Source organism: Chaetodon trifascialis, chromosome 5 (genome assembly GCF_039877785.1).
Source record: "Chaetodon trifascialis isolate fChaTrf1 chromosome 5, fChaTrf1.hap1, whole genome shotgun sequence".
NCBI classification, from domain to species: domain Eukaryota; kingdom Metazoa; phylum Chordata; class Actinopteri; order Chaetodontiformes; family Chaetodontidae; genus Chaetodon; species Chaetodon trifascialis.
Genome location: NC_092060.1, coordinates 4,895,861 through 4,907,724, shown reverse-complemented (window position 1 = coordinate 4,907,724; position 11,864 = coordinate 4,895,861). Strand labels below are relative to the sequence as shown.

Below are 11,864 nucleotides of genomic sequence, written 5' to 3'. Positions count from 1 at the left end.
TACACTGAAAGAGAAAATGTTCAGTTACATTTTTCCCAATCTTCCTGCTGTACTGGGGGCCCCAGTTCAGGCTGGTGGACCTCCTCTTCAGCCTCATTTCTGTTTTCCCAGGCCCTTCTGTGACATTCTCAACTGATCCACCCTCAGACTTCCTCTCCTTTCCTTTTCACCTGACTGCCAACCACACACCTGTTCTGACTCCTCTCATCTGCTCAGCAGTTGTCTGGACTTCCCAGCCCACCGGCTCATCTGCAGCTCATCCCACCATCGGCCACTCACCATATGTACTCCTCTGCTTCCTTTGTTCCTGGCCAGATTGTTCAGTCATTTCCACTTGCTTCTGTTACTAAGTTACCTGTATCTGTGTTTCCCTGCCTGACTTCAGTGTGTCATATTTTGCCTGTTTATTGGACTCTGGATCCTGCCTGCCCCTTATTGGACTTATTTGCTTGAGCTCTCTGGTTTTGACCCTAGCCTTCCACTCTTTGTCTTAAGGTCTTATGTTATTAAAGATCACTGAAGCAGATCTGCCTGCTGTCTGCATTTGGATCCACCCCGTTACCTTACACATTGAACGTGACATTAATTGCACAAAACAGCCAAAAGTTTCATCTTGGTCTTTGGTCAAGTTACATATAGAATTAACAATAATTAGCTACATTTTCTATAGTTTGCTGCCACTGAATTTTGTCATTAAAAAAAAAAAATGGTCTAGATGAGTGCCAACTTCCACAACAATGAAATCCTGACTGACATCCACCTCAGTAGATGTGCTGCTGACAAACATCAATAGGGTGGAACTGCTTCCCTCTGTTGGCCTCTGTATAACCACCTAACCTGCAGTAGCCAACCAGGTTCCTCCTAAGAAAGCTCCCAGAAGAGGCTTTTTTCAATGAGTCAAAGCAATTTGTGACCTTTAAAAAAAAAAAAAAAAAAAAAAAACCTTCAGTAGATTAATGAAGAATCAGGCAGGGCAGGACATTAGAGGTATTGACAAGCCAACGCATGGCTAAAGAAACACCTGATTTATTCTTTAGGCCTTTGAATCAACTCTGAATATTTGCTAAGTAACAAAAACACCAAACTGGATATTGAAATGCTGCGAGACCAAGTTTAATTCAGTACCAACAGAATACACAGAACAAGTGGAGAAGGTTGTACAGGTTTAAATATACTGACCTATCAGTACAATTGCATTAAGTTTTAACATTGTAAAATGTTCTAGGTGTTTGCAGCACAAAAACTAAAGCAGACTTCTGAAATTCAGTGGTTGTATGCAGGACTTTGAACATTAGTGCACCACTTGACTGGGTCAAATATTGACTGTATGACCACTGTACGGGGTGGGGGTCTGATGACTTGCAGCCCAGTCACATCCCAGCAGGTGACTGTCTATTCATTCAGACCAGCGTGGCAGGATAACTCTGAACACACTAAAAAACACAAAGCACAAAGTTTTACCAGACAGCTCATGCCGAAGTTTAGTGTCACATTATAACAATAAACTTGTTTCAGGTCTTCAGTCAGGTTCTGGTAAATGATTATTACTTAAACCTGTGCCAAAGTCCTGAGGTTTCTCTCCCAATACAAAGATTCCACAGCAGAGAGGAGGTCGTCTCCGCCATGGCAGTACAAGATTGGGTTTACACTGTCTCTACACACTACATACAGAATACTGTGAATCCCCTCTGTTTCCACGCTGACAGTCATACATACCATGGCCAGTCTTAGTTCGTTGTAGGTATTTGCTGCCCCCTGCAGGCCAGCTGCCCCACACACTCCTGTAGAGAAATGGGATCCGTCAGTACAACCTGAACCACACTGCTGATCACTGCTGACAGTCAGCTGCTATGCTCAGGGTTCAATGTTCACCATGGTGTTTTGTCTGCATGATGTGTTATGATTTCAGTCATCACAGCATGTAACATGACTGTTTTAAGATAAAAAAAAGGTAGACCTGGTTCAGCCACACTCACCCTCAGTCAGCCTGCAGCATGACTACCCGCTCCACAGCTTAGAGGCTGATGCTGCCTGCAACATTCAAGGGGAAAATGTTTGGTTCAGATGAGTTTGAAAAGGCTCCGAGTTACCATTTGTCTGATTTCTGGTAACCTTCTAAACCACTCTGAACTGACATGTCAGATGAGAATTGAGTCCTATTAAATTCAAGTCCTTGTAGGGCCACACCAATTGTAAAATTACAAGTGAAACAGAACTGGGATACAGCTGCAGTAAGAGCTTCCGGCCATGTTTACGTCAAAGGTTATACTGCACTTCTCTTGGTTGATATTTGGGCTGGGACTGTAATCATTTTTATTTCAAAACTGGGATTTGAAGGTTGAATTTTAAAATGTCAAGAGCCATAAATAGGATTTGCATAATACGTACCAAATGTCTAAACAAGCTATAGGACATTAGAGTTCAGGTCTGACTTTTCTAGAAGTTTGCTCCTCTTACTGGTTAAAAACTGAAGTATTGGAGGAAATGCATTATTTAAACCACACATACAGGCCTGTAGTTCAGTTTGAATGACTTAAAGCACAACACTGGCCAGAAAAAAAAGCACAGCTAAAATGCAAACTTCAACAGGAACTGGCAATACAATGGAAAGTAAAGCCAGGTTTTTGGGTTTGGGTTAGGATTAAGCCTGGTGGGAGTGGGAGAAACCTGTTGCACATCAACACCAAGAAGATGCCAATCTGAAAAGCAGCCCTTGTGGTGTCACTATGTGAATGTGCGGCCCTGCACTAGGCCTGCCCTGCTGTCAGATCAGAACAGGCCACTCTCATTGGGCCGCGCTCTGCAGCATCTCTGAAGCAGCAGACTCTAAAACAGAGCCTGCACCGCTCAGACCACATCCAGAGACTTCATGTCCCAGCACTGTAACACTGAGCCAGACACACTGCCTGGTCAGCTGACTTAGAGCTGGGGTGGAAGGGAGGGAACCACCATGTGTGTTCTACTCCAATAACAAAGCACAACCCAGTGCAGAGGTCCATCACTGAACAATCTGTCCTGTGCTTCCTTCACTTTGACTGTGCTCCCCTTGTAGGTCAAAATGCTCAATCACATGCTAGCCTACACTTTGTTCTGTAATACCTCATTCACAGTCTGTACTTACCTTTAGTCCCAAAGGCAAGGCAGGAGGCTAGTAACTAGACTGCTCAAAAGAAATTAAGGGATTAAGGGAGCGGGTTGATGCCCTTCTACGGCCCTGGCCAGCTCTCCTTGTGTAATGGCTGGTCTCCCGATATCTCCTCCATGGTCTTGAGACTGGGCTGAGACACAGCAAACCTTCTGGCAACCACACGTATGGATGTGCCATCCTGGAGGAGCTGGACTACCTGTGCAACCTGACTGGGCTGCAGGTACTGCCTCATGCTACCAGAACACTAACAGAACTGAAAACTAGGTAAGAATCAGTCAGGAAGGATAAGGAGAGAGCTAGTGTCTGTGCCACCACGCAGAAAACCATTCCCATTTGGGAGGTTATATTGCTTTTGCCTCTCCATTGCAACTGTTGTCACTTTCATTTGCACCAAAGCAGCTGTAACTGAGTCACAATCACTTGTTTAACTGACTTGGTGTAATACTGTGATGATTAAGTGTTCCCTTAATTTCTTTGAGCAGTGTATTTCATGGTTGACGTCTGCCTCAACATGTGTTCCACAGGGGACCCAGCATCTCTGAAAGGGATGACATGAACGTCACATTAGTGCAAAATGATGGAGCCAGCCAGTCAAACATTAGTGGGAAGCAGTAGCAGCAGTGTTGGTAAACTGTTCTTTGGCGGCACAGTTTAGCTGACCTTGGAAACGTTCTAAACTGACAACTATAGTTTATACACATACGATAAAGTGGCACAAATCTATACACACTTTGGATTCAAGATTTCCTGCTTTGACACATTAAAAATGCTGCTCCATATTCACTGATAAAGTGACGAGTCACACCTCCACTTCTCAAACAGCTCAGCTGCAGGTAAAGTCACTTTGTGAACAGGCTACATGACAATTTTACATGCATTCTCTCATTTCGAAGCTTCCCACAGACAGAACTCAAGGGAACAAAGTTTGGATTTCATTGCGTGCACATATTTTTATTTTATTCATTATTGAACATTACAGGGGAGGACATTCTATTGTAATTTAATCTCATCATAAGAGACTTAAATATCGGGCGAGGCGGCGTCTTCAATGTTTCAGTTATTTTTAGAACCGTGCTCCTGAAACGTTTAGGGCAGCTTGTGTTAGCATTTCACCGGTTTTGATACTGAGGATTGTATCATCCAGTCTGTGAACATTTCACTTTGTCTATAACGCCTGGAGGCTTAACATTTCTCGTTTCAGCATGTTTTCTACACTTTTCCACATGTTTTTTCTACCATTTGTCCACCGTCAACATTCCCAACGGTGAACGGCATCAGTCCATTTTAGCTAACAGGAGCCAACTTTCTGCATTCACGAGCTCCACGTTGCGCACTTCCGCCGTTTTCTGCCCTGTAACGTTAGCTCGCGGAAAAAAAACTCACGAAGCGTTTACTACATTTTCCAGATGTGATACTAACTCACATAAACCCGCCATTCCTGCAGACATAACATAACGCCTTCATTTTGTTCGATAGCTTAATTACACAACTTCAGGTTACCCGTTTCTTTCACTCGTGAGGATATTACTTCATCCAACGAAGTATTTTAACGTGAGTACACAAGCACGTGAAATACTTACCATATTTAACGGAAGGTCGTACACCAGATAGCGAAGCATGGTCCCTGCAGAAGAAAGGCAGAGCGGAAATCACGCATAAATTTATAAAGTGCAGTGTGCCGCTTTGCATTATGGGAACGGAAGCCCAAAGCCGTCGACCAATCATCAGCCAGACACAAACCCGACGTGCTGAGACACTGTGCGTACCCTGCTTTCTGTTTTTTGAACGGACAGCAGAGAAAGTTTGTTGTCCTCTCTCTGTGGATCTTCTCTGTTCATTACACTTTATTTGAGTTGAATTTCTTCTAGGCTTCCATTTGATCATTTGATTTTCTCAGAGAGAACATGAGACGAGAGAGAACACCATGCAGCTTAACGTTTTCAATATGAGATATTTAAGACTTGAATATAAGATATACATATAAAAGATAGGCTAAATACACATTTAGTTTTTTTTTTCATTATTGCTATTGCAAAGAATTCTTATACCCAAGCTTCTCCCGGTTTATTGACTGTTGTTGTCTTCTTTTGTCTGCCAGAGAAATTGTGAAGAAACATAAAACAAACCAAAATTCCTACTTCTGAATATATCCTCCGGTTACTAAAGTTATTTATGAACCATTGTCCCCCCTTGTCTGCCAGCTTTTACAGAAATGAGTGGAGACAGTGTCAATATAAAATCTGCCAATTAAACGGAAAATGCTCATTTTGATGTTAATCTTTAGTTCACATTTACATTTCTTCCATTCAGTGGTTAATCTTTATATATCCAGCCAAAGTGGCACGTCTCACTAAGGTGTGATTAATGTATTTCTATGTCAAGGCTTGTGTTACTGTACACTTGTTTTTTGTTTTTAATCAAATAGTTTCCACGTAAGTTTCACTGAGTGTTTGCACTAATATTCAGAGTTGTTACTACATATGGACATACAGTAAGAGTCTGCATACCAGCTCGCAATAAATCTTAGAAGACCAAACAACCATTGTGTGTGCTCAGTGCTACAAAACACTGAAGACTACTCAACATTTTTTAACAGGCAACCAGCTTTGTTTAACTTGTTCTCAGCAGAATAACGCATAGCCCAGCATCCTTTCTGTAGAGTGTAACTACAGCACAACCAGACTTCAAAAATACAAAACATCACAACGATCGTCCAGTTCATCTCAGAAAACCATTATAGACAACTTCCAAAGACACACTGCTGTAGTCTATAGGCTCATAGTAAAGGCATTATATTGCAGAATGGAAGACATAAATAACTCTTCTTCTTTGTTGCTGTATGTGTGACATCCAGAACATAACAATTATAGCCTTTAAAAAGAAAAGAAGCAGGGAAAGAAAAGCAAACGTGCAAAGAGTTACTGATAATGTCTAAAGCTGAATGACCTTCATGTTTGAACAGAAACTTTTTAGGGCATATCTGAAGGAATCTCATGATGGCTGATATGAAACAGATGCAGTCAAATAATTTCCAAAGTACTGTATGCAGCAGGTTAAAAGGTCAGCCAGTGTCAGAGGGTCATCATGGTTGGAATGGCTGAGGTGTAGTTTGCAGAGTGCACACTCCTGAAACAAAGAAGGAGAAACAAGTCAGAAAAAGATTTCAAATCAAATTTGTTTTACATATTGTTTGCACACTTGTAAAATCACAAGTGTGCTTTCCAAAGCTGGCAGCTGAAATTACAGCCGTCCTCAGGAACAAGGTACATTCAACTAATAATGTCTTGAAAAGGTCAAAGTTAATCCAAAGTCTATGTATTAAAGTTTGGGTGTACTTAATCTTCCAAATGTCACTTCAGGAAAGTTTTTTTTTTTTTTTTTTTTTTTAACCCATTTCAGGAATAAAAAAAGATACAGAACTTTGCCATGTGTGGCAAATTGAAATCAGAACTCAGTGTCAGGATATCTTGAGCCACTTTGCGGATAATTACCTGGCCAACAAGTCCTTCTTCAAATTAAAACACAAAGCATGTTGTTTGTGATTGCCCAAACACCTTTGTTTTCTGGCCTGACCTGTCCTGCCTCAACTGGCAGGACAGCATCATTTGTCTGTGCTCTCCAAAATGCTGCAGTTCATGAATGCCAAAACAATCCAACAGGAACCTCATGGTTAAGGTCATGCAGCAATCATGGTTGCACTGAGGCCCATGCAGAGTGCTGACCTGGTCTTTATGAGTGATTCAGATTGCCATGTCTGAACTGTGTTCAGAAAAAAAATCATGTTCAATTACAGAAGGTGGCAGTTGCTTTATACCCAAAAATGTCATGTAAAATGATGCTTCCTTAAATTTGGGACTTTTTCTGTAAATAAGAAGTCATTATGCCATCCAGATGGTGACGTATCACCTGAAAGCCCTCCATGTGAGACAGAGAAGGGGAAGATCAATAAAGAGGCGGGGATCAACCTGTTCACGTTGAGGGCGATGATACTCTTGACAGGTGTACTCTTAGGACCAGGAACAGGACGGAAAATTGGCTGCTGATTGGTTGGTTTGGAACGGCGAATGACGTATGGATCAGCAGAATGTGTGGGATAAGGGTCAAACGTCCCTGCTTTCATTCCTCCAATCTAACACACGATGCATTGACACAAAGACACAGACTGTTTAAAATGTACAGTAAAACAGAAAACTGAACCATATGACAGGTCAAAGATTGCAGCAGATAGAGGGATGGTCACCTTTTTGCTTGGGGACGGGGGCTTGAAGGGGACCGGAGCGACCTTCTGTCCTGGTGGGAGGGGCTTTTGTGCTGGTGGGATTGGTCTGTCACTGCGGTATGGATTGCCTTGGAAATAATCTCGGGGGTGAAGGTTGATCTTGAAGGGGCCATGTTTTAACTTGGAGCGATGGATTGTTGCCTCCTTCTATACCAGACACACATGAAAAGAGAAATTTATTTCCCCTTTTTCATAACTACTGAACTAAATGTTCAACGGTTAATACGATGCCAGATGGGAGTAAACAGAACAGTAGAGAGAAAACAGAGAGAAGCTCTGGGAGATAAGTTATTGTGACTGACAGGTTTGAACCCTGATATGATCATCTGGTACATTTTCAGCAGCTCACCTGCTAATCCAGTACACACTAATCACTGTGTCACTAAGCTTTCAAGACCTCACACAGAGTTAATTTAAAGTTAATTTAAGAGAAATCCTCCTCTATTACAGCTTAGATCTTGTTTTTGTAGTTTTGGCCTTAATGTTTGTCAGTAATACTAACATTCACCAAGGTAACTGTGCTTTCTGCTTTGGTTCAGCCACTTTGTTGTGAAAGTCTTACAGCTTTGATCGGCTTCATGTTTGGTTCTTTCCTAATGTGTTAGGCCTCTGTTTCTCTTTCTAACTGTTCAGCTCATCTCTGTCCATAAATGTGTTTTAAGTGATGTAATAATGCACAGTGGAAACATTAAAGGAAAAGTAATGCATTAGCCTGGTGACCTAAAGTCCAGTAACATATAAAATAAAACAAAAACAGTCTTGTGTCTCAGATGATGTTCATGTCTCAAATTTGGCACTCAGTCAGTGAGACTCTTTAGGCACTGTTACTGGTACAAGGGGCTGCCATGACCGATGGAGAGAGCCAAAGGTAGAGCACATTTTCAGGTAGACTTTCTAAGTCTACTTTTACTGTAAGAAAGTAATCAGCGAAAAAACAAAAAAACAAACAAACAAAAAAACAAACAAACCATAACATAAATGGCCTTGAAAGCTCATATAACTGCGTACAGCACGGTCAGCTGACACATTACTCTTTCAGCTTTGTTTATACTGTTGGCCTGTTTAAAACCTGATTTGATCATCTGGTTGTCTGACTGCTCCTGTTTGTTGTCCCATCTGACTTCTTTTTAGAGATGCTGTTGTGTTCTCAGGTATTTCAAAACTTAGGTGAGTATAATGTTATCAGACCTAAAAGAAATGATGGCCAAAATCTGAATCATAAAACACGAGCCAAAGGTGTAATAATCCAGAGTGTGTTACCTTCAGTACTTCTTTGGCTCTGTCATAGGGGTCTGAGGCATACAGCTCAATTTTGGACAGTGTCACATTGGGAAAGCTGCAGGAGAGAACATGGGATTTACTTCAGCTGCACAAAATAAAGTGGCCACTTTGTGTTATCATCATGAGTTAGTCATAATACCCTCGTCACAAAGTATGCTTTAATAATAAAAATGAAGTATAATCTATACACAGTATTTCCTTATTATAAGTGGTTTAGAAATTATATTTTAAAAACAGATCTATATTCCCAAAAAAGCTTTGAGATTTGAGTTATGAGTTCACTGAATATCAGAAAGTGTCTTTAAAACAGGGGTCATATAATTGATCAAATGCAAGCTTTTCAAAGATCTGGTTATGTTGCTCACAATTTTGTGCATGCATTAACTCCATCTAGTACTGTAGTTATTTTAGTGCTACCGAAGAAAAAAGAAGTTAAAATATGACTGTTAAGCACTTGTGAACTACTTTTGAAAGAATTCTTGCCATCAACCTGTAACCAGTGCCTTTCTTGGGAGGTGAGGTTACAATGTTGCGTCCAGGTGAACGATGGGCCTTCCGGGCGACTGACAGTGGACTCATGGCTTCAACTGGTCCTGACAGTGTGCCAAAGTAACTACCTGAGCCACAGCTGGAGGCAGACAGACATTGAGGAATGGTGAGAAAGAGTCGAAAATACAGTAAACTAGCAGATGTGAGACTGGACGTAATACTGAATCCCCTGGTTCATTGTACTGAAAACCAGTAGCTTTAAACATCTGTTATTTCAGTAAGGGACAGCATTCATTTTTCACCTGACATTGCGTTCTTGTCAGGATAGAGAAATGTCTGAGAACACATTTACAGCAACAACATTCAATCTTTGGAGCACTGAAAAGGTCAATTTCTGATATACCGAGACTGTTTCTCTAGAGCAGAGGAAATTCATGTTTAAATGTGGCTTAAGGTACATAAGATAAGGAAGTATATATATTATACAGTATATAGGGTTAAGTACCCCCAAATTATGAACCAAAAATTGTAGCTGGCCTGTTTGGTTGTTATAATGCTATTTTGACATCAGATGTACAGCAGATTCTTCCCTGAATCGTCCAGATTTTTGCACAGGTGTTTGGTCACACTGTTCTTAGTGTTAGAATAGGTACCTGGGAATTGAATAATAACTACAGTATAAATTCTCTCAAAGTTCCTCCCAAACATCCGGGTTATTGCTCAGTCAGTCATACATACCCTGTACTAATAGAATGGGTACCCAGTAACAACGAGCTCAAAGCAACCTGGTACGACAACCTCCCCGGCTCAAATTCTATAAACAGGACAACCGACTACTGACAGCAGTTCTTTTGAATACTGACTCTTGCAAAGACTTGGTTCCACTCAAGACTGACTGACCCAAACCTGGAAAACCAGCTGCATCATCATCATCTTTATCATCATCATCATCACTACCATCTGACATCAGACACCTCACCAAAGAGAAGCAGTCTGAGGCATTACGTCAGAGGTTAGTGTGATATATGAGTTCAATAATTTAGTTTGGCCTTTGAAGGATGTCCTGAAAATCAAAGTGGCCCTTGATAGGAAAGAGGGTCTTCACCCCTGCTCCAGAGATACTCTGCAGACATAGTTTACACTTTATTTATAATCTCATTGTGCACATTTTGATGGTTGTTAATGTCTGTGGATGTGCTCTCTGTTGTGTGTCTGTGCATGTGCCTCTGTGTTCTCTCACGGCGTCTTGACTCCATTACAGGGCAGGAAGGCCTTGCCCAGGTTTTTCTTGGCCTGCTGGATGCGGTTCAGTCGGGCCAGTCTCAGCGGGTCACTCAGTGCCTCGCGTTCAAAAATCCTGTTGAAGGTCTTGTCGAAAAAGCCGCTCTGCAGAGCACATCGTTGTTTAGCGATACCTGCCTGCATCTGCCGGCTACGATAGGCTGACTCATTGAACGGACCTGCATGTGGAAGGAAGACACCACATGTTTACATATACCCTGCAGTATTTTTGACAATGATCTCTATAGAGCGATACATCTGTGACAGCAAACACATGAGCAGAACTTAGAATGTAGGTAATGTGGTTAATGTGTGTGTCATCATCAAAAGGTCAGTTAACCCATGTGACAAAAATCAGATTTACTGTACTTATCACTAGTGGTACCAAGCCATGAAGGCAGATGAAAAGGTACTATACTTACGGTTTGTGAGTGGAGTGTACTTGTCACCTACAGAGATGTAGCTCATCTCTTTAAAGACACCCAGGCGCTCCATGTCACTCTTCCCCTCACCTGATGGCATCATTACACACTGGAAACACACACACATAATCATATGACGCTCATGCAACACTTGAGACACCTTTAACGTAAGGTTAAAAGTTTTTATTTATTTAAAGCAGGTTGAGATGTTGGCCAAGATTCACTGACTGTAATGTAACAAAGTGCTCTGGTTGAGTCCTAGTTACTGTGCTCTTTAAAGCTTTTCTTCATTTTTAACATAGTTATAATACAGTTTAATAATAAAAAAAAAGATAAATTGAAAAGGATAAAATTAATAAAAAATAAAATAAAATAACGAATGGGTTAGTCAGTGTATAATCCAGTTTTAAAGTGTACAAAAGTGTAAATTTAATTAGGTCGAAATTTGACCTAACATTATAAACACAGAGACTGACATGCACACAACTACAGGTCTAAACCTACCTTTGGCTGATATGTAGCAGTCACGGATCTATCTATCTATCTATCTATCTATCTATCTATCTATCTATCTATCTATCTATCTATCTATCTATCTATCTATGTCTTAGTAGCTTTTCTGTGTCTGTGTATACAGGCTGGTTACCTTGGCGAAGGGGAAGTAAATAAACTGTGTCAAGCTAGAATGATCCTTCCTGGAAGGAAGGCAGTGTTGACTTCAAATTTTCAAATTAAAAGCTGAACATTTGGTTGATGAATTAAGAGTTGTGTTCTACAGTAAATAAATAAAAAAATAAGTAATGGATAATAATTGTTGATGATAATAATAATAATAATAATAATAATAATAATAATAATAATAATAATAATAATAATGATAGAATGAGACTACTGGACTTGAGATCTTGCCTTAGAAAGATCAAACTGCGTTTGCATTATGTTCTTGGACCTATTGTAAATGTGG

The 11,864-nt window shown here is 40.8% G+C and overlaps 1 protein-coding gene, 1 long non-coding RNA gene and 1 other non-coding gene across 3 annotated transcripts; all 3 read right to left on the bottom strand.

Annotated features, from left to right (window-relative positions):
* Positions 1-1,093: 1,093 nt before the first annotated feature.
* On the bottom strand, positions 1,094-4,787 carry LOC139331486 (uncharacterized). The gene is made up of 5 exons (XR_011602187.1): positions 4,729-4,787; positions 3,122-3,686; positions 1,977-2,031; positions 1,717-1,781; positions 1,094-1,433 (listed from the first exon to the last, which is right to left on the bottom strand). It is a non-coding gene; the product is annotated as an uncharacterized lncRNA (long non-coding RNA).
* Positions 2,732-2,930, bottom strand: LOC139331873 (small nucleolar RNA SNORA74). Its single transcript, XR_011602215.1, has one exon. It is a non-coding gene; the product is annotated as a small nucleolar RNA SNORA74 (small nucleolar RNA).
* A 405-nt stretch (positions 4,788-5,192) lies between the features above and the next one.
* cfap96 (cilia and flagella associated protein 96) lies at positions 5,193-11,563 on the bottom strand. The gene is made up of 8 exons (XM_070962941.1): positions 11,405-11,563; positions 10,901-11,009; positions 10,438-10,657; positions 9,199-9,336; positions 8,688-8,763; positions 7,389-7,574; positions 7,114-7,277; positions 5,193-6,274 (listed from the first exon to the last, which is right to left on the bottom strand). The coding sequence occupies exons 2-8, from the start codon at positions 11,001-11,003 to the stop codon at positions 6,220-6,222; spliced, it is 942 nt and encodes a 313-aa protein (XP_070819042.1). The 5' UTR covers positions 11,004-11,009; positions 11,405-11,563; the 3' UTR covers positions 5,193-6,219.
* Positions 11,564-11,864: the final 301 nt, after the last annotated feature.